The sequence below is a fragment of the Emydura macquarii genome, unplaced genomic scaffold, assembly GCF_026122565.2.
Source record: "Emydura macquarii macquarii isolate MOO-44397 ecotype Brisbane River unplaced genomic scaffold, CSIRO-AGI_Emac_v2 contig_554, whole genome shotgun sequence".
NCBI classification, from domain to species: domain Eukaryota; kingdom Metazoa; phylum Chordata; order Testudines; family Chelidae; genus Emydura; species Emydura macquarii.
In genome coordinates, this window is record NW_027130691.1 from 6,386,306 (window position 1) to 6,409,682 (window position 23,377).

At 39.3% G+C, this 23,377-nt stretch overlaps 2 protein-coding genes across 4 annotated transcripts in view; one reads left to right on the forward strand and one right to left on the reverse strand.

Annotated features, from left to right (window-relative positions):
• Positions 1–1,787: 1,787 nt before the first annotated feature.
• RNF34 (ring finger protein 34) lies at positions 1,788–22,914 on the reverse strand. 3 transcript variants are annotated; one of them, XM_067539610.1, is made up of 7 exons: positions 22,746–22,914; positions 11,249–11,467; positions 7,214–7,606; positions 6,850–6,903; positions 6,424–6,625; positions 4,960–5,088; positions 1,788–3,641 (listed from the first exon to the last, which is right to left on the reverse strand). In XM_067539610.1, the coding sequence occupies exons 1-7, from the start codon at positions 22,746–22,748 to the stop codon at positions 3,517–3,519; spliced, it is 1,125 nt and encodes a 374-aa protein (XP_067395711.1). In that variant the 5' UTR covers positions 22,749–22,914; the 3' UTR covers positions 1,788–3,516. The 3 variants fall into 3 exon arrangements, with proteins under 3 accessions (XP_067395711.1, XP_067395710.1, XP_067395712.1); XM_067539609.1 differs by lacking the exon at positions 22,746–22,914 and adding an exon at positions 16,146–16,259; XM_067539611.1 differs by lacking the exons at positions 1,788–3,641; positions 22,746–22,914 and adding an exon at positions 16,146–16,259 and having other exon boundaries at positions 3,670–5,088.
• ANAPC5 (anaphase promoting complex subunit 5) overlaps positions 14,871–23,377 on the forward strand; it is a 33,888-nt gene continuing 25,381 nt past the window's right edge. Inside the window, exon 1 of the mRNA XM_067539608.1 lies at positions 14,871–14,885. The gene's annotated coding sequence lies outside the window, so the exon portion shown is untranslated. The remainder of the gene's footprint in view (positions 14,886–23,377) is intronic.

A 23,377-nucleotide genomic window follows, 5' to 3' on the forward strand; every position in this document is an offset into this window, starting at 1 on the left:
TTAAACTAGAGCTTTGAGTTTCACTTTAAGACATGTTTTCTGATCAGACTTGTGGCTCTTCTCTGAACCGTCTTCAGTTTATCAAATCCTTCCTCCATAGTGGACAGCAGACCTGGATGCAGTATTCCAGCAGTAGTTGCCCCTTTGCCAACTACAGAAAAAATAACCTGTTTGCACCCAGCACGGGCATTAGTCTTGTGGACAGTATCATACTGGAATCTCATGTTCAGCTGATAGCTACCACAACCCCCCACAATGTCAGTGCTTCCTGCCCTAGAGTCCTCAACCTGTAAGTATAGCCTACATTCTTTGCTCAGATCACTCTGTGACCTGTCCACTTTTGTCATCTGCAAATTGTACTGCTTTTTTTTTTTGGTTCTAAGTGATCAATGTTTTTATCAAATAGCATAGGGCCAATAAAACTGATGCCTGTGGGACCTCACTGACAACACAGCTGGTCAATGATTCCCATTTAGAGTTATACTAAGACCTGCCAGTTTTAATGTGCACTGTTACTGATTAAACTCAATGATATAAAATTGTCATATAGTACCAAGTCAAATGCCAACATTACCTTTATCAACCAAACTTGTAATCTCACAAGACAGAGCCCCACTGACAAGCCTATAATTACCAAGATCATCCTATTAACTCTTTTAATAAGTGGCACAACATTAGTTTTGTTTGTATTCTGGAACTTCCCCACTAGTTGAAGACTTATTGGGGAAAAGAGTGGTTGAGCATGCTTCTCCACCAGCTCTTTTAAAACTCTTGGATGCAAGTTATCAGGACAAACTGATTTTTAAACAGCAACTACTAAAGTTAGACATTTTAACAGCCTGTTGATATATGAATGGACAGAGCATCATCTCCCCCCCCCCACACCCACCCACCCCTTTATTGAATACTTCTACCATTTCCATCTAGTAATGGACCAGTACCATCATTAGGATTTTTTGTTCCTAACAAACCAACCTCTTAAGCATGCTGACCATAAGTTTCTTCCTGTAACATGGTTCCTGTATCAATTTTCTAGTTCTTAGATTTATATTCATTACCATCAACTTCCCCTTTCTTTCATTTGTTATATATTTTAAATAGCTGCCTTCAATCTATACAACTTCTAAATAACTGCAGGATGCAAGGTGGGCTTCAGGAGAGGCCACTGTTTCCACAGATGAATTTAGATAATGCAGGAAAGTGCTTTTAAAAGGGGCTTGGCTAATCAGGATAGCATTGAAGCTTATTAACTTGCATAGGGAACAACAAAACGAGCAGACCCCTTATTTGTCATTCACAAAGAGGTACTCATGTACATCAATACTGCTCTCAGCCCTGTCAGATCAACAAAGAATGCAGTTCAAGGGCACTAGCCAGAACTTAACATGGAAAGTAGGAGCAGTATGGTTTTAGGACAAACTATGACCTACATTCACTTTTATCTTTACCTGTGTCTAGAATCCATCTGGTGTAACATACATTCCTCTAGTCTAGAAGCAGTAGGGCTTTCTAGCAATAGATGCTTCACTAGATGGCACCTGCAAGATACATTCCCTCATTTAATAGGAGGTTAGGGCCTGGTCCATTATGAGCTATGTAGTGAGAGCTTGAATAACGGGAACAGCTAGAGTGAGGTACAGGTGCTCAAAAGCATGCAGGCTGCAGTTCTAAACTCCACTGGGAATTTATTAAAATACAAGGAATCAAACAAGTGTTTATTTGCCTAAGTCAGTACAAGAGGGAGAGCAATCCCTTAAAAAAACCCAACACCCATCACTGACCCAAAACCAGTTACAAAACCTTTATTAAACTCATAGCTAGTGCTCAGAATAGAAGTAATGCATATGCTACATTAACTTACAAATTGAAGGACTTGAATTCAAGTCAGTACCTTTTTAGAAAGTTCTTAAAAAAAAAAAAAAAAAAAAAAAAGCCAGAGTTTTGCTCCCTTCTGAAAAATAAGCAGTAATGCCAGTTAGTAGCTAAAGATTCTACTGACCTTCAACAGATGCTGTTTATACTACTACTTACTTTTAACAAAGCTGCTAGTTTAGCAGATTTCTAGCATGGAGTCACTTTCTTCAAGAATGACAAACAGGATGTGGTGCAATAAAGATTTCAGAGTTGTTCAGGCTGGTATTTTTTAAAAATTAAGTAGAATACTGCAAGCAAGGCACAGAAGATGTCTTCCATTTCTAACTCAACCTCCATTACGGAGCCCTGTGTTCCAGTGATAGATCTGCAGCACTTAGGATAGCCTTTCCACCTTCTGACTTGAGTATCAATTTTTAAAAAAAGCTCACAGCTAGGTTTCTGTTAAAAGTAGCATTAGCAACCCTTCATATGCTGGCTATCTTCTTACACCCTCCAAAAGGATACAGAAATCCTCCCCTCCCCCATTAAATCCTGGCTCTAGATCAGTTTCTCAACCTGTGGTATGCGTGCGTACCCGAGGGTACGTGAGACATAGGCAGGGGATACCCATGAAAAAAAACAGTGGCGGGGAGGTGTATGGCAGCCCCCAGCTTCTGGGGAAGGTGGGCAGCAGCTTCCCACTCTCAGTTCCCAGCTAGTAGGCAGGCAGCAGCCCTCCGCTTGCTGCCAGGTCCCAACTCCCAGCTGGGAGACCCGTGGCAACTTCCTGCGTTTCAGGAGCTGGGCTCACAGCTGGGTGGCAGCCACCCACACCCTGGCTCCGAGCCGAGGGACAGCCTCCAGCGCCCCAGCTTGAAGATGGGCAGCAGCCCACCTGCCCACATCCCTGGGTCCCTGCCAGCGTGGAAGCCTCCTCTGCCCCACCTCAGATTGGGTGGCAGTCGCTCACCTCCTGGGCTGGTAGCAGCAGCAGCCCCCTCCCTGGCCTAGTGCCCAGAAAACTTGTCAGTTTCACTGCTCTAGGTGAGCAGTGAAATTGACAACTATGGCAGCCCCACATTTCACCAGTTACCCTCTTTTCCTCTCTCTCACCCCTTCCTCCTCTCAAATCTATGACAAAATATTTAGCACTGTGCTTTATGTTCCCCAGCATTGGTATGCTGCTCAGTCTCCTAGCTTTGGCCAATATCACCTCTAACCCAGGTATATACTTGAGTTGCGCACCCCTAGTGTAAAGGTGGTAACCCTACCCCCACTAGATCTGACATCTGTCATATCATGGCCCTATATTCTCAGCCCTTCTTCCAACATATGGCTCACATTAAGTCTGTAAATATAAAATCCTGTGGAAAATTAAGTGTTGGGGTATTTAATAAAATTTTCAAAAGTTAGGGGGTACTTGCTACTTAAAAGATTGAAAACCACTGCTCCAGATCACATTCTAGTCCCAGGTAGGCATGGCAGTACACCTCCAATTACCTACGGTATAGAAAACCAGAAGTATTTATAATGTACCAATTACTGCAGTTGCCAAAACACCTGCCTTATCAAACCAGATGAACACTGGCAATTGAATAGTGAGTTGTAAAGAAAGCTGAAAGACTCGTATAGTTTTTTTTATATACTTAGAACGTGGTAATACTAGGTTTGTGCAACACTGCGTTTGACCAATAAGACTTGGGGGTGAAGATTTAACTCAGATTCAAAGTTGTCACTGCATAATGTTAAAGGCATTTCAGTAAGTCTTGAACTGCCATTAGATCCCCCTTTAAAAAAAAAAAAAAAGACATACTGTTAAACAAATATCTAGCCTTAACCAGATTACAGCAAAGGCAGTAGGCTATAGTGGCTTCTTACTACACAATTATTTCCCTCAAAATCTACTTCAACTAAGCTGCACAACCATTTAAGAGACATTTTTGTATTGTAAAGGAACTATGATTGCCACTGATGGTGGTTTGATATTAGCTAGGAAATGGACTGAACAACCTATTTCACAGGGCCATTGAACAGAGTGATTTTGTTCACTACCATCCTAGTCTTGATTCAAACACTTGTGAGCAAGAGGTAAAAAGAAGAGCTATAACGCCTATTAATCCTGTTTATCCTCCCTCACTCTCAACCCATCCACACCCCAGAAAAGCTAGTAGTACTATAATTCCCAAAATTTAGCAGCTGCTAGTTTCACTATATTGTTTGTACTCACATGAAGGGCCGAGGACATAGAATACAGTCTTTTTTGCAAGATAAATAGACACAATAGGTTTGAATGAATTTAGGACCACCAAGTTAACACCTGTTGATCCCTTTTATAAATAGATTTTATTCCTAAATTAAACATTGAATATAGTTAGCTGTGTCTAATTGCATCCAAATGCTATGTGGTATTAAGCAATTCACTTTGATAAAGAACGTTCAATGACAGTACACATGTAATGGACAGACAGACAATCTGAATGAAGCAATCAGCATGAAAATAGATTAGTTGTACCTGCCCAGAAACACTTAGCAATGGCAGTACTTTCTACAATCTTGTTTTATTGACTGTTTTAACACCATTGTAGCAATGGTGTCAGAACAGTTACATTCCATTAATAGTAATATTTAATGTACATTAAAGTTTATTTGATTGGTGCATATGCATTGCTCCTAATGAACCAGAATATAGTCACCCAGCAATACGGTCAAGGTAAAGCAGTTTTCCTTTCATTACTTGACCCTTAAGCAAAATTGATTAAAAAAAGATATTCTTCAGAAGAGAGCAATAAGTGATGCTAGATCTGCTGTAAACAATTTGACTTAAACAGTTTGTGGTTATTAGGTAACACACACACACAGCTCCTGCTGTACACATTGCCAAATTGCTATTTTAATTACACCACAGGAAAATGTTTCAAACTTCTATACCCTGCTGTTCAAAATGTTTGATTCATATTGAAACTAATGTCTGTCATAACTCAAGCTTCATCACTCTTGTCCACAGAAATACTGGAACTCTGTGTGGCTATAAAATCCATTTTTGGTCTTAAGACTTAAATACATGCACTGCTCGTACAACATACTGTCGACAGATAGGACACTCACTCATTCTTTTCCCACACTTTGTGCAAGTGACCATGTGACCACATTCCAGAAGAACACAGTCAATTATTGCATCCATGCAGATCCTACACAGATTATCATCGGTCTCATTCAGCTGTATCTTCTCTCCCTCTGTAAAGCAACAGATGGGGTTAAGATTTAGAGAGATTCAGGCCATGGTAAAAGCAGCTAAATTCATGTGGGAAACTAAGCCAACTCATTTTATCATCACTTCATTGTCATCTGCATCTACAGTAGTCAAACTACTGGTAAAATAAAGCTTAATTTTAGAACTATTTTAAACTGAGTAAGATTAAATCAACTGATGTACAGTATGGTTTTGTCCTATATTTAGGATCAAAGAATTTGTGTGATGTCATATGGTCCACTAAATAGAGCACTGGACTAGGATTCAGACCTAGGTGCCATTCCAGCTCTGCCACACCCACTGTCATACAGCAGGGTCAAAGTCACTCCACCTCTGGACCTCACTTTCACCATTTGTCAAACATAGATAACAATACTCCTCTCCATCTTCATAAAGGGCTTTGATAACTACAGACTATATATGCAATATTAATAATGGGGCCAAATATAACCTTACATAGATTGCTATTGGGACATAAGACTCTTGTTATGAATCCTATAGGCCATAGGAAGCATGTATTAAAGCTGTGGAATTAAATGAAAGGCTGGTCATGCTGTATAATGGAAAACAGATACTGCTATTAATCTTCCACACTTTATAAGATGTTAGAGAAACAGGAAAAATCTTGAAACACACATTTACCTGTCCCAAAATCATGCTATAACTGTTTGAGTGGCAGAATTGTGACATTTTAACTCAGTTGTGCTTAGTTTATGAACATAGCGTAGCCATATTTGTTAAAATGCTGTCAAGTTTTGGGGTTTTTCCTAAAGTTATGAAAACCATCACTTGTCCCACAATGGCTTCACAGCTATTCCACAGAACCATCACCACCCCTATGGAGTAAGACTGGTCCTCTGGCACAAAGATTTTTGCCAATGTAGCTTTTTATCTTTGAAAAGTAGTAACATCACTAAAAAATTAGTTTTCTTCTGAAATAAATTTTTTTCTATACCAAAAAAATCCCAGTACTTTGTGAAACCCCAGTGAAGGGCATGGAGCTGCAAATAATTTCATTTTCTCTAAGGAGTTGGTTTTCAATAGTGCAGTTGTTACAATTTTAACTATTGTGAGGAAAGCTGAAGTAAGAATGATCAAATTTATTTAGCTTCAGCAAGTCATCAAAACAGCACAATCTTGTGAACCAATACCATATACTGAATTTCACATGCCAGGTCTAGCAAAGCGTCAGCTATTCTGGACACAGCAAGTACAGTTCATAGCTTTCCAGTTGTAGCTGACATAAGAGCTCCCAGTACCCCCTTCTCAAAGCCAGTCAGAAGAGAACACAGGAAGAAGAGTTAGTTTTAAACACCTACGTGTCCTGTGATTTTCCTCACTCTCTCTGTACAGCCTGCTCACTTTCTCCACAAGTTCCCATTTTTCACAGCATCCTGAATAGTTGACAAAATTACGAGCAAGTATTTCCTTCAGCTGTCGAACACTCAACCCTTCAATATCTTCCAGACTTGAAATATCAGACAATGATGCCCTTGCTCGCTTTCTGGATACCCCAGGGGTCTGAAACACACATTATTTCTTGTTTTTTAATTCACCATAAAATTACATTGTTTTGATTTTAGCTAATTCACCATTTTTTACAGTATTTTCAAATACCTATGTTAACATGTAGCACCACAGACTAGTTCACAAACTAAATTAACAGTGTTAAGGCTCTGTCTGTTTTTCTATGGTAAGATGCCAAATAGGTCTAGTTTATTCTTTGGGCGATTCATACATCTCACCTGTTCTGCATTTTCTTCTTCTTCGTTATTTGCTGAAGACGTTTCATTTTGTCCCTGCATATACAATGAATCAGATCAGGATAAAAATATAACCCCCTCTGGTACAGGAAGGAAAATGCTTTAAACAAGTCACAGATGACACTCAACTTTGAAAGCTTATGCTGAAGTTAGCCATTATAGATTTAAGAGATCACAGTCTTGTTCTGATTACCAGTGTTCTTCCATTCTCAGGTTCAGGATGTAAAAAAAAGATATTTCCTGAAGACCCACACCCACCCATTGGTAAATTTAAAAAAAATGTGTAGCAGACAGCATTTTCTATAGGTATCAGTACATTGTAAGACCACAAGTACTAGTACTGTACCTGTAAAGGTGCTCCATTTCCTGTGCTTCCTCTTCTATTTGTAAGTTCTCCTTGAGAGGATGACACTGATACAGACAGAGAAAATGGATGTGTAAAAAAACTAGAAGTCTGTGACCTTGAAGAATGCAAGCTACTAGTGTCTGTATCCTCCTCAGAACCTAATCCACGGTGGCAGAGTACAAGATCCACCAGGTCTTCTTTTTCTCGACAAGTATCTATTGGTATGTTTCTAAGGAGCAGATACTGACGCAGATCCTTGACTTTCAATCGCATTAACTGAGGTCGCTGAAATGCCGTCTCTTGTAACAAGTGACAAGTAGAACACCTTCTGAGATTTTCTTGTAAGACTGAACAAACTGAGCAAAAATCCTTCTTGCAGTCACTACACACGTGCTAAGTAGGTAGACAAAAAAAGCCATTAAACGATATGTCAGATATTCACAGGAATAGAAAACAAATCTGTATTTTGCTCATTCCTTCTCCCCACTCAACAACCCACTGTTATTCTTAGGCTTTCAACTGACAACCTTCATGTACGTTTTGTGATATGTCTATGAAACTGACCTGTCAAATACTTTTGCAGGCACTCGCCAGAGCATTTGTATCATTTGTGGGGCTAGTACATGCATCAAGACATTTAATCAATTTTAACAAGGCATCACTTAAAGTGTGTACTTAAGGGAAAAGGACACCCACTTGAAGTCTAGTCAATTTCTAAGTGAGCTGCAAGTAGTTTCAAGGACTATACATGCTAACAAGTCTCAGTTTCTATTTTCTGAGAGAAATTTTTTAAGTGTTTCCTTTTCCTCCCCCATCAAAGTATTAAAAATCTACACAAAGTGAAGGGAAAACTGATTAGAGAGAAACAGTATAATTATACACAATGCTGGCAAATGCATAAAGTAAAAGTTAAGAAAAAAGTTCTCTGGCTAAGAGCATTACCCCTGAAAGATCATTCATTCTTACAGTAGTAAGAACAATTTCAGACAGTTTGATATAAAGAGAGTGTCCTTTTAAAATGTTTTCCTACTCTCAGCAAAAGATAGATTTACCAAATAACTATCATCCTCTACAAATACTAACTCTGAAAAGCCATACAGACCCTCCATCCCTGCTACTTTATAGATGTCAATTGATCTATCTGAAGTTAAAGGAACCAGACAACTGTTGGAGTTAGCTTTTTACTTCCACAATACAGACCCAAAGGACACACCCACAACAGCTGCATGCACTAGAGTGGCAGGGTCACACAGCAAACAATTTAAAGAATAGCTCTGTGGTAGGAAAACTCTGTCCATGATATTACTTCTGCAAATTCTGATTGAGAGACTGCATATAAGGCATCCTCCTTCTGTGATGACATGACAGTGTACACAATTTCCACAGCTGTCATCTTGACTAGGAAAAATGTTTAAAATATGTTGGCTAACGTTTCAAAAACATTTATCCCTTGACTAGACAGGAGACTCTACAGGGTCAATGTCACAAAAGAATGTATAATGATTGCAGTATAAAAATCATCCAGCACCATTAGAAATGTTACTGAAGCCATTTGAGGTATTGTTCCCCTTCCATTCCCAGAGAACTACATTAAGATTTAGCATGTAACCTCATTATCTGGGATAAAATACTAAAACTCAGTTCTGATGATTCAAGATATTAACCAGTTCCTAAGCTGAAATGAGGAAGATACCACTTTTTGCACTATGGTCCTAGCAAATTAAGTTATGGGAGACAATTATACCTTCTTGTGAAACAGTGGCTAAGAATATAAATTGCAGTTCCTAAATAAAGTCTCCACAGAGCTCCTCTGTAAAGATATTGATTGGGACCCTGATGTTTTGGGAGAACAGTTCAATGGCTAAATAAAATGTAAGCTTTAATTTTGACCCTAAAGCAATACTCTTAAAAGCAGTTGTACATCCAAGTAATAAAATTAGTACGGTATGTCCACCCGGGGAAACAGGGACAGGACCCAGGACTCCACAGCAGCAAGTCTCAGATCTCAGGTCTACAGATTAGGCTTGTGCTACAGAACTAAAGAATAGTTGTGTAGATGTTTCGGCTCAGGCTGGAGCCTGGGGGCTCTGAAGTCAGTCCCATCTCTGGGCACCAGAGCCTGAGCAGCTACATGGCTATTTTTAGCATCATAACACAAACCTAAGTCTGTAGCCCTGAGCTCAGAGACTCTGTATGTGGTCCAAAAAAACCGCACAGCAGAAACACCCTGTATTTATTTCCAGCTTGCAAAGCCTCTCAAGCAAGAACGTGACAAAAGTATATTTAAGTGAAGAGATGAATGGTAAAGTTACAAGGTAATTTTCTAATTAGACTTCTATGTCCCCTACACACTAAGAGCCAAACACTATAATTGAGCTAGAAAGCACAACCAATGTATCTGTTTCACACAAAACCATAATCTCTGTATACAAAAACTAACTATGGACACCACAAATTTTTAAGTAATGCTCTGATTTAGATGTACTATTTCTAATATGAAAACAGAAAAGTCAATGTTACATACTCAAAGACTCTTCCTTGAGATACGCTAAAGTTTTGGTTGGCATCTAAACTCATCTCAAGAAACTAGACATCACAGGGAATATCTCTGTGGCAAAGGGAAAATCTGTAGGGAGAAAGATAGGAAAAATTCTCTTTCCAGATACGACAGGTCAACCCTACTGAAGAATAAAGTGTAAGGGACATCCAGATTAGCAAACAGAAGATGCGGAAATTAGACTTTAAAATCAGAAGTTCCCTATTCTGAACCTTCAGGCTGACAAATCTGAATTGCAGTTCTTCCAACAAGAAAGAAAAAAAAGAGAGGGGTAAACAGTCTGAGGGCAATGATTGGAGAAATCTCGGATGGTCACTTCAGACAGGAGTGAAATGGCTCTGCATTTAACAACTTGGGAGGACAGGGATGGTGGGAGTTTAGCAACTAGCTTCAGCTTCCTGTTTCTCCAGCCAGAACAGGCCTGATCCAAATCACTTTAAAGTTAATGGAAGGGCTCTTTGACTTCAGAGAACCTGAATCAGGCCTAAATTCTAGACAGTGTTTCAGTGTAGAATTTAAAACATGAGAGAAGTAGAGGTGCTTAATTCAAGAGATCTATTGCAATATAGCAAGAAGGAATTGGTGTATCCAAGAGTTACACGAGTCCTCTAACACATGACCAACTCAACCACCAGAATTAGCCTAGATCTCTCTCCCCCCACATTCTTTAGAATTTTAACAAGTTAGCCCTAGAAAAACTTAGATTGAGACAGTGTCATTATGAACCCTTTATCAGCTGCAGCAGGCACACTGCCACAGAAGGAATGCAGAGCACAGTAGATAAAGAATGAGGAAAGCTCTGCCAAGAGACTGATCTGTCATAAGAATCTCTGAAATATTAGATCTTCTGTAAATCAGAAACAGCTGGGCTCCAATTTATTCTAAGTTAGCTGCAGAGAACTGGGTGGTCAAGAAAATGCTGGCCTGCCAAGTTTACTCTAATTTTGAAGATTATCTATGCATTTATGTAAAAATAATGTAGAACAATCAATCATCTATACACTGGGTTTTGAAATAGATTCATTGTTTAAACAAAATTCAAATAAATTTTATTTGGTAAATTCTTCATTGACTCACCAGTTTGACTGTAAGTGAAGTGACAGACTACTGCAGTGCATTACGTTTTCAATTGCCTAACCAGCCTTATTCCTGACATAGCACTAAAACAGCAAGTTAAGTTCAAATGATTTCTAAGGGAAATGCTACAATACTAGTTGTGAATCTGAGGTTTTTCTGTACTCTGCTTGTCTATCACTCAGTTGTTCAGAACCTTTGTTGGTTATTATTTTGAACAAGCGATATAGGAAAACTTCTAATCCTGTCTGACATCAGCTTCCTCTGTAACCTTGAACAAATCATTTAAAACCCTTCCCCCTGATGCCTGTTTTCCCATCTGTAAAAGGGGAAAATACCTATCTCCTGACATGTCTGCAGATTAGTTAGTGTTAGCAAAGCACTATTTAATACGTTATACTCACCTTTTTCCTAAAAACTGAAAATGAAAGCCCACAGGCTTTGCAAACTATATTGGCTCCTCCTGTTGCTGAAGATGGATATGCTGAGAAGTCTGTATTTGGTGCAAATCTGAATGGGCCAGTACCTCCCCCAAATCCTGGCTGTTGGCCCCGCACAGCTCCAGTACCCATGACTTCATTCAGCAACCCACAGCAGGAAGCCCACATGGATGTGGCTCCCGCCTGAAAACAGTAAAGGCAAAAAAGTAATTTTTAACTTCATTCTACAATTCTTATCTGTGCATAACTTGTTATTGAAGAGATGCTTCATTCTGCTACATTATCATCCCACTAGTGCAGCGTATACATTCCTGCAGTATTAGTAACTTAACATAACTCTTAGAACGGTCTCAGGCCTCCGCTTCCCAGCCTGGGTCTGGACAGTTAAAATAAGCAAAGGGTCTCTTTTGAGAGCAGTTTGGTGGTGGAGCACTACACAAGCAGGCAAGGTAGAGAACTTGAAAAGGTAACGTTTTAGGAGAGTGGATCAGTGAAAGAAACAGACTAAGAATCAGTCAAAGACAAAGGAACCCACCAGGAAGACTGAGATAGTGAGCAGAAACACTTGAAGGATATTGGTAGGACACCAGCAAATCAGGCAATAGCCAACAGCACCTCAGGTTGAGCAAAGAAACTGCTACTGGAAATGGAGAAAGATGATTTTGTGGAAGCAGATTATACCCAGACAAGAGTATCTAATGTGTGGTCTTTCTACATTTGTGAGCAGAGGCACTGGAGCTGTCTGTAACCTCATTTGGAATATATTTACAGGCAAAAGGGCTAGTCGCTTATTTTAAAGGGACAACTGAAATTCTTCTGAAAGCGATGGCTAACTTCTCCCAGCAGCAAGTACATTTTTCCAAGCCCTTTCAGTAACTGCAACATTGTTTTACTTGTATTAGGAATCTCTATTTAGCTGTTAAAAATAAAATTAGTGAGTTATAAACAGTTCTGAATACACATTGACCATGCTTTAATTTTAAAATCAAGCTAGAGCACCCAAAAAGCATTCACTTTAGAAATAAGCACATTTCAAGTGTGAATTACTGCTCTTTATCCTTGGAAATGTTTTATATTGAAGTCTCTTGCAGGCGGGGGGTGAGGGGGAGGATGTAGGCAGGGCACTCCACTGTAATACATATTCTACTTAAAATCTACACTTATAGGAGAAAGCTACTTTAAAATTGGACCTGCATAGTCTGTCTGAATTACAGTTTTTAGTTAGACTCAAAAAAGATGAAAAACACAAAGACAAAGTTCCTCAATCAGGCCACTACAATATTTCTGGAAGGAAGCCAGTGTGATATGACTGAAGGATTTATATGTCAATGTAAAACACTTAGAGAAATTAATTTTAAATTGCTATGTTTAAAGATGTTTTGTCTTTCAAGCCTTTATCAAACGCACACTGGACTACAGCTTAAAAGGAGAAGACGGCTTACAGCTAAAGAGAAAGAAAATGGAATACATGTGTTTGTGATTTCAAGATTAAATGCTAGTGCAGGAGCCTTTAACAGTTAGGTATGCATGGAAGCGTGTGCGCGTTTTATTTGGAGACTGAATGTGAGACAACTCACATTTTAGCCACTTGCTAGAATCATTTTAAAGTTAATTTATATTCCTATTCCAAAATGAACTAAAAACATCCTGATATTTGTGGTAATCTAATGCAGAAGTAAACAAATAACCCAAGAATTTTGTATTTTTCAATGGGGTAGAAAACACTAATTTTGACATTCCAGTTTATAAGAGACAATGGGAAGCTAAGAAACCCTGCCACAGATTAAAGATAAAACAATGAGAGTCCTATGGCACCTTAAAAGACTTAAATTTGTTTGGGCATAAGCTTTTGGGGGCAGAAACCCACTTCTGACAGGATTCTCACTGTTTTACTAAAAACAGACTACCATGGCTACCCATCTGGAACACATCAACATGCAAGATTAAAGATAGTTTATCTAAACCTTTCCATGAAAAGGTAAAATCATGTAGAAACACTATCCATGAAGAATCACTATGAAGGACAGCGCTCATTGATTCTCAAGTTTATCGCCAGACCACACAAACCTTGTGCCTTCACTTTTCCTATTGGAAGTTTTCAACATCTCTAGTTCAACATGTCACTGAGGTTCTAAACATTGTCAGAGCTAGGACCATGCGTTCCTTTACAGCTGTACTGCACCTAGCATGCTATAGGCACTACCAGAACCAAATATTCATAGACAATAAATCTAAGCCCATGTGCAGAATTTACACTAGACGTCACAGCAGACCTACATGTGTCATGCTACCAACACATTAACTCCTTTCCAAAAGAGTGTGTGGAAAGCTTTAGATTATGGTAAAGATTTTCACCCTGCTCCAGAAATACCTGAAAATACTGGATTTTTCAACCCATCCTAAAATTCTTATGTTACAGTATTTCCTTCAGCAATAAGATCCACGAATCTAAGAACACCCATCTTTTTGTCCCTAACCAGCCATCTAATCTCATGTTTCTGTTAACCCACAGAGTCACGAACATAAGGTTTGAAGTCAGTGTCAGTATATTTTCAAGAAGCTTATTTGAAGTGAAAGTGCTTAATTTAAAGGGGATTTATTGCCAATGTGTTGGGCAGTAATGATTTAACCACCATATAAAAATCTCTTTAATGTACATTATGAACAAATGATCCTGCTGAGGAGTGCAATCAGACATTCATGCTTGTTTACACATGTTAAACCAGTCTTCAAAGTGCTTCCAAAATAGAGTCAGCATTTTAATAACTGACAGTTAAGGAACTTAAATTCTTGTTAACCCTAAGCTCAATTTTCTACATTTAATACAAAAAAGAATGTAGATTAACCATTCTTCATTTTCCTGTGCTAATTACCCCTGACCATCCTAGTTTTAGAGACTGTAATGGAGCTGTGTTGAGAAATGCTTTAAAAAAAAAAACCACTCACAAGACAGATGCTTTTTAATCTATCAGGGCTAAAACACTTATCACAAGCTTTTTCAATTATTTATATAGTGAACATGTGAGACTGAAAGAGAACATTAAACAAATTGAAACTTAAATTTCCAGCCCAGCACTCATGAGTGATAATTTAATGTACTCATTAACTGTTTTAGGAGCTATAAAGTAATTGTAATTCCACTGAAAGGGCACTTGCATGGATCAGTGGGGATAGTATTGAAGTAAGGATTAGCAAGCTACCAATACCAAAACCTAGGCAGCCAGGAATATTGTAGGATATAAAGAATTAAATTAATTTTTTAAAATAATGTTTTTGTAGGTCTTGTAAAGTCCAGGTTTATTAGCAGTCATGAGAAGGCTTTGAAAGAAGGGGGCTTAACTGGAAAAATGGACATGAAAGGTAACTGATAAGACAGAAGGAAGAAGAGGCCCCAATTATCAGAGACAATTAAGAAAGGATTGTGAGTATTGAACCATCAGTGACCCCAAATGTTTTGGCCAAAGTTAGCAATTGGCAATGGCATCACTTATTTGTTAAAGAGTATAAAATGGTAAACCCTTGAGCTAGTCACAATAATACCTGCCTGACCAACTTAGAGTCAAACAACGTGGGTCTAAGCACCTCTGGGTTTAGCTCTTTTGTAAGTATTTTGATCAGATGATTATAAATGTTTTGTTACTGTTTGGATATAGTATATTGCTTATTATTGAGGCATTTTTTTAGAGCAATTGTATAAATACTATTTGGTCTGAGGATCTAATAGATGAATTTATAGTTAAATTAATGTCTGGTAGTATCTTATATTAATAATTCCAACAAATGCATGGAAGCCAGGGTTCAAAATACTTATATCAACATAATTAAAGGAACACTGGTAAGTAGCTACAGCCATGTAATTGGGATTTGTTTTTGGTGTTTTTTTAAACTGTATGAAATTACTTTTGGGAGTGAGGGGAATAAACCTCATCCTGTAGAGAATTTGAACATTACAAAATTGTGTTACCACATTGCTACATAATAGTGCAACAGGTCATTTAGTTTTAGTAATACCTGCAGTGAAATTGTCCCAACATAAGTTCTCTCCTCTTCCCCGCCCACAGCAGATAAGGCTAGAAGGGACATTCTGATCATGCTTGCTAGTCTGATCTCCTGCATAACACAGGCCACAGGATTTCTTGGAATTAATTCCTGTGTGAACTAGATACAGCAGCTCCTAAATGTTAATGATTCAGGTACCACCACCTTAGAGAAATGAAGGGATAGAACTATCAAGCTCACATACTAACAGTAGTGCATGAACTACACTTTGCAGCCGGCCTCTCCCCCAGGTCCTGTACTGCAGGTAGAGAAGGGGGATCAAGCCAGCTTTTGAGGGTGTGTCACACACCGCACCGGGGCTGTTTCCAAGCACACGCCTGAGTAGCTCTGCTGCATCGTAGACGGGGCTTGGTCTCAGCCCTACTAATGCCCCCACGCTGCACTACACGCACCTTCCGACGCGGCTCTGCTGCAGCCGCACTCAAGCCCTGACCCACCCCACTAGCAGGCTCCATGGGCCCGGGGCCTGAGGGAGGGCCAGAAAGGGGGCGGGGCTCAATCCTGAGGGGGAGCCTGGGCTAACGGTTGCCAGGTCAGCAGGGCCACGGGGAGGCGGGGCGGGGCGCTACTCTCCGCCCCTCCCCCAGTCCCGCCGGTTGCCCAGTCGGTGCAGGAGGGTCAAGTCGGGCACGAGCGCGGCAGCCTCTGGCACAAGAGCCCGCGCCGCTTCTCGGGCTCCACACAGCGGGGCGGGTCTCCGACCCATCCGCCCGACCCCAGCTGTGAGGGCGGCTCCCGCCAGCGCTTCCTGTGACCCGGGAACTAACCCCGTCCCCTGCCCACCGCGGACCCTCCCGCTCACCTTCATGGCCGCTCCGGCCCCTCCTCCGCCCCGGGGTACGGCGGCTCCCGCACATTAACCCGCACCAGGGCCCCGCCCTGCGCGGCCTCCAGCCGGCCGCCTCACGGAGGGCGGGACGTATCGCCTCCTCACACGCCATTGGTCTCCCCTCAGCCAATGAGAGTGAGTGGGCCCAGTGTACTGACCAATCAAAGGCGAGGAAAATCCATTCTACGGGGAGGAGGGAGACGAGTCCATTCAAGGGCGGGGGGAGTTGTAAGAGTGAAGGTTAGGGCTTGTCCTCCCCATCTCACCCCCACGGAGTAGCTGCTGGGCCAGACGGGCGATCCCAGCTGAGGGGCCAAACCTGATAAACGCAGTCCATGCCAAAGAGAAAGGAATTAAGAGCTCCTCTTTCAACGGCTTTGAAATACCTTTCAATTGTTGTGTAACATTTTTAAAGCCTATTAAAAAGTTTTCCCTATCTCTATACACACAGACCAAACCAGCCTGGACAGTATATGGATGTGGTGTGAAAATTACTTTTCAGTATAGGATACTTCTCTAGGACACATCCAAGGCTTACACATTTTAACCGTGGGAGTTAGTATATATTATTTCAGTGAGGCAGATAAATTCGTGCCTACTGCTAAGTAGCAAGCCAGTGACAGAGCAGGGAGTAAAAACCAGCATTTCTCTCATCTGACAACTAACCATCATTTCCTTGCTTAATAAATTGCTTACACCCATTTTAAGTAATGTTGGTGTTTTTGTTTTTTGTTTTTTTTAAAAAGGCCTTTCCTTCCACCAAACTCAGGCAAAATCAAATCAGAGAAAATTAATCCCTAAAAGATGAGGTTATTCACTAATATTTCAAATTAATAAATAGTATTATGCTTAAATGCTGAACCTAATTCTCATCTCAGTTATACTATTGAAATAGTGGAAAGTACTCTTGATTTACACTGGCCTAACTGAGATCAGAATCTGACCCATAGACTTTTACTAGCAAAAGCCACAGCTCCTGGAATTCTACCCTTAAGAATGGAGCTTTGGGTGTGGACTTAATGCAAAAATCTCCAAATGTTGAGTGTTGTGTATAGTAATTTGAGCCTAAAGTGATTCAGAAAACTAGAGACCATGGTGACAACTATTTAATTGCCATTCTAACCCTAATGTGAAGTGATTTTGATTAACAGATTAGAATTGTAATATATCATTTTTTATTACTTCTCATGTAGTAAGACACCTAAATTGCATTTGTATAGATTATTTTGAAGCAGGAGACTTGAACCCCACCTGAGAGTCATTATATAGTTGAAAAGTTATGTATGCCAAGGTTCTATTAATAAGAGACTTGCCCTCACTGGGCCATCTGGGTTGTGCCAAAGCGGCATTAGAAGATTTAAATCTGTTAATGCTAAATGTTCTATTTACCTCTACCAGAATATAACAAGTAATAACATGCGACAACCTCTTAATCCTCCAAGGGTTTTGCACATTACCAAACAGCAATCCTGAGAACAGATTAATGATAGGAATCACTTAATTTTTGGTTTCCTTCTGCAAATTTACTGAATCGTGAATAGAAATTCTTGTGGGTCTTTAGCTGGGAATTGAAGTTCAGATACTACTTCCCATGCACATGATCCAGCTCTTGGGGCTATGTCTGCACTGCAAGGTAAGGCCAAGATTAGCAGAACTTGAGTTACCAGAGCTTGGGTTTGTTAACCTAGCTCTTGAGCATCTACATTAATTTGTAATCCCAGGTTAGAAATTGTTAAATCCTGGGTCCCAACCTGGGGCTCCATCATCTACACTGCATTATGAAGACCTGAGTCCAACCATCCATACCCCAAACTTCCTAGTGCTCGCCCAAAATGTGGCTGCTCTAGCCCTTTGTTTGTGGTGCAATGTGGGAAAACTTGACTGTCCAGAGGACAAAGAGAGTCAGCTGTGGGATTCTTTTGGTGGACTCCCAGAGCACAAGTCCAGTGGGTTTGTGTCTATATTGCAAAGCAATAGGGCTTGAACCCAGGGTCCTGGCCTGACTCAGACTCGGACCCTCCACCCCCATTGGGTTCTGAGACCCTGGGCTAGCGCAATTTATGTGAAGATGGAAAAGAGGGGTTAGGTTTGAGCCTGAGTTTGAACCCTGGGTTTACACTGCAGTGTAGACATACCCTTGATGTTCAGATCTTTAAGCTACAAACCAGGTATTTTTAAATTACCTTTTGAGCAGGTTTTTAAATCACTGATACATGGTCCAGTGAATTAAGCATTGGATTAAGAGCCAGAAATTCCTGAGTCCAAACGCTAACTATGACATGTACTTGCTCTGTGACTGTGAGCAAGTTACTTAACCTTTCTGGCCAAGTCTTAATGGGCGTGTTTTACAATTGTGTAACCTCAATTGAGTTGGCTTAACACAATTGAAAACTTCTCTCTTAATGTTCACTAAGGGCTTGTCTAGACTAATAGGGCCTGGACTACTCTTAAAAATTACATCATCCTAGCTACATTGCTCAGGGCTATGAAAAATTTTGTATCCTGAACACCATAGTTAAATCAATCCAGCTGCTGGCTTAGACATGGCTAGGTAAACAGAAGAATTCTACTGCTTCTTGGTGAGATAGATTTACTACACCGATGGAGAAACCCTTTCTGTTGACTTAGGAAGTGTCTACACTATGGTGCTACAGTGGCATAGTCGCAGCATCATAGCTGTGCGCTGTACTATGGATGTGGCCTAAGGCTGAACTGCACCCAGCTTTTGTACCAATGTAACTATTTTGATTAGAGGTGTGATTTATTTTTTTTAACTGAAATAGTTAAATGGGCACAACCCCTAGTGCGGACACAGTTTTACCCCTATAAAGGTGATTCATAGAGGTATAGTTTATTTCTCTTACGGCTACCTTTATCAAAATAATTCCACCTACACTGGTAGGACTGTAAAAAAGTAAAAATTCTGTGTATAGAAAAGCCCAAGAAAAAAAGGTGGGAAAGTGTGAAAAAGTAGGAGGAGAAGAAAGAGGACTGAGAGAAGCATAGAAAGCAAGAAGAAAAAGTAGGAAGTGAAAGCAAAGCAGTGCAGAGGGCAAAATTATGTGGAAACTAAAAGGTGAAGCTAATCACCTTAGACGTAAAATTCATCTTTTTTTTTAAGTCACCTGTTTCTAAAATCACCTTAAATTATTAAAAATAACAAAAGATTTTTAAAACACTAATTCAACTTTTTATTATTTATGCTGATTGAGGGTTTGTTTGATTTTTAACACTTGGACAAGACATTGATAACAAACTAGCTCTCATGCATTAGCCCAATGTTTTTGTGTTCACAACACTGCAGAATAGATAAACAACAGTGTAAAAACCACCTTGCAGACTGCGTGTCAGTAAATTGTGGTGGTTTCTGGCTCCTATGGGACATAAGCATTGCTTGTAGCTGAAAGCTATTAAGCTATTTTCATCACTCATTTAAACACTGCTATTTACTTGTGTAATATTACTGGTAAGATGCCTCCCTACTTAATTTCCTACTTAACACATTTTCTGAAAAATAAAATTAGCAAAACATATAATTTATGTTCTCAAGGTAATTTGTGTTGGAAAATAGAGACCAAATTCACAACCTCATTGCAGTGTTTTTGTAATAAGCTGAAGTGTCTGGCACAGAGTCTGGAAGGAAGATGAGAATTTAAATTTCCAAATGGCTCCGCTATTAAAAGAGGAAATAGTAAATGACTAAATCCTCTGTATGCATCTTACTCATCCATACTATTTCTAACTTTATTTCCTGTCCCTTCATATTTACATCCATAAATTATGTGCAAAGCTGAAAAAGTTTCAGTTTGGAAGAACCTGCAGCATTTGAAGAAATCTTGTCTTTTTCAATTTCTGTGGTGTTGTGAGAGGCTCAAATATTTGCTTATTTATAAAAAGTGTCCATCAAAAGCTTTAGGTGTATGTTCAATTCTGTTTAAAAATACACACAAAAATAATTCTAATTATCCCAATGATCACAATAAAGTTCCTTCCTCAATCAATAAGACAAGCCTTATCCTGGCTCAACCCACTCCCTCAAAACAAACATGGGAAAATAGGTCTCGCAGAGTGCCCTGAAAATCACCCCACCCATTAACATTTGTGAGGTGCTCAGATATTATGGTGATGGGGATATAAGTAGAGAGAGCAAAGCTGGGCTCTCTCTGACTGAGGAAAGGAGTTAGGCCCAGATCCTTAAAGATATTTAGGCACCTAACTCCCATTGATTTTAGGGTCTAGACCTTAGTTCCACAGTCAAGGGCCTTTTATTGAGACTACTCCATCCCCAGCACTGAAACAAATATACACAAGTTTGAGGGTCTAAACTGATTTTAATTGCCATGTAGCAAAGACCACCTAAATATCACTGTAATGGACTCATTAAAAAAAACTTAGGTCAGTCAGAGGCAAAGAAAAAAACGAGAGGTGTTCTCTTTTATATGATCCTTTGATCATCTACCGAAGAGTGCATAATGCATCAAACTTTAGCACCCCATAGATATTAATTGTAGAACAGCACTGCTGCTTCAGGAGAGGTTGCCTGTCTTTGAATTCTGAAAAATCCACATCACATTCAAGGTCTATTTTAAAGGAATTATTTGTGTGTTACTCTCTTTGCATTATAGGATCACAGCAGGTATACCAGGATGGTATGTTTTAGCTGAGGAAATGAGAGGCAACCCTTCAAAACTGGGACTAGATCCTGCTAATATTAAGAGCTCTGACTGTAACAAATAGTGAAATGAAGGTCTGTGTGTGTTTAGTATGACATGTACTTTTTCTCAGAGTAAAGATAATTAAAACTGTTAATGAAGTTAACTTATGAATTAATCCCCTTCATAAATTGAAAAGCAAATGGATAATTATTCAAGTTAAGAGCGCCTTGCCCATTTAATTATTTTATAAACTGTACATCAAATGAAGAATTGCTCTTCAGCTCTAGATCTTATTTTTAACTTCTATGTTCTTAGTGGAGTTGCTCCTTCTAGAGAGCAGTTCTGCTGAGGCTTTCTATTTCCTGCTCTCCTGGCCTGTAAGAGCTAACAAGATTACTGCCTAGCCTGGAAGATGAGGCTCACTGCTGCTATTTTTGTTCATTCAAAATCCTTTTAAAATTATGTCAGGGTGCTCAGGATGCCAAGCATAGGAAACCAAATCAAAGAATTAAAACTACCAAGAAATATGTATTTTTCTACCAACACTCAGCACTAAAGATACTTACCTCCCTGCAAAGATGACTTGAAAAGAAACCACTTTGAAGAACAGAGACTTTGTGATAGTTCTTCAGCTTCCAAGGTTAAAGATTTGAGGAAAAATATGAGTATTTTATGTAAAGGATGTTATATGAAACAGCTTGAACCTGTATTTCTTTTAATTATAAATAAATAATGATACCACACCCTGATCTAATATTTTACAACATTCACTAAAACTCCCACCATCCTTGTAAGGTTTAAGAGCCCGAGTCTGCTCCCAATGAAGCTGCTGGACATTCTGCCAAAGATTTCAATGGGAACAAGGTTGTGCCCTGATTTATTCATATTTGGAAAACATATCCATTTTCCAGATGGAAAATACACCACCATCATAAGTGGATGTGGCGGCACCTCCATTGAAACCCATGAAAGCTCAGAGCTAAATTGGGCCCATAGGTTAGCAACCAAATTTTAAAAAATGGCCAATGATTTTGTATGCTTCCGTTTTTGAGTACCCAGTTTAAAACTCTTGTGATAGCCAATTTAACTGCACAAGGAATTGTTATTAGCAAAATGCAATTAATTAAACTGAAATTTCACCAGGACACTGGAGTGAACACCCATTCTTGCAAAAAGCACCATAATCTATAAATGACAAGAAAAGGCTGGTTTAAAACCTCTTCCAAGGGACATAAGATTAAAAAAAAAAAAAAGTAGCTACACGGGTGTTACTTCAATGCCCAAAGGTTAATTACATTTGTACACTCCACATCTTTCTGAAAATTATTAGAGGTATGTTGAACAGACAAAATAACAAAGAACTAGAAGGACACATAGTTGAATAACAAGAACCATTTAGCATTAATGATAATTCATAAATCCTAATGACTGCTCAGTAATCATAATAAAGTATTTCCTTTTCTTTCATTTAATATTTCATGCTGACAAAGATGATTGCAAGACCTACATCTTCACTGCCTTTTACTTCTTTTAGGGTACACACTGGGAACCTTAGAAATGCCTCATTAACTGAAGCTCTATTAAATATCTGCTGACTAAACCCTTACAGTTTATTCTTGTAAACAAAAGGTGATTCCTTTAATGAGCATATAAATAATTCTTAGGCATTTCCCAGGGTATCCTATAACTTTCTCCTATTTAAAGATAGCAGTTTAATTTTTGATAAATTTTTAGATGCTGCTAATATTTAACACTGGCAGTAGGAGGCCAAGATCTACAGGTACAAGCCTCATCCACAATTGCACTTAATGTCCCTTCATTTGATTTTTGCAGAACACAGAGTTGATATTAATGCCTATCTGGTTTATCATTAGAGTTGATTTTTTATTCCATATATGGGTTGAAGTTTGGAACTTACCATTTCCCCCCCAAATTCTCTTCTTTCAGTTGATGCCACTACCTCTGTTCCACTGATTCTCTGATTTCCTGAGTCAGTGACACCAAAAACAGCACATCCAAACAATCACTGAGAGAAAAGGGCAGCTTCAGAAAGGGTTGACTCAGCAGACTCAGACACTAGAAGGTTGCTAGTAGTAATCACAAGAGAGAAAAAAACCAAAGAATTATTTAAAATCTTTTAAGGATGAGATAGTAGGAAAGGAAGAGGAGGAAATGGGGACATTTGCCCTGATCTCATAGTGAATTTTGAGAGCCCTCCACAAAACATGCTGAAATGTCATCTATGTTGGGAGGTTTGATTCAGATAAGAATCCAAGTATTGGGCAGCCTATACAAACTGTGACCTGATCTATGTAGTTTCCTTTTTTCCTCCATCTTGGTTTGTGTAACCCACCTCCTTGTTGCATCCTCACATCTTCTCTAATCCTTGTTCCCTGTCTGGGACACCCCTTCACGGTTCCCATACTTTCTAGCCAAGACAATTAATTTTATTTTCAACCAACCCTCTCAAACTTTTAGCTTTTAAATCTACAGTTCTACAGTTATATTTAGATGAACTTATAACTTTATCAGTGTTTAGTCAACACTTGT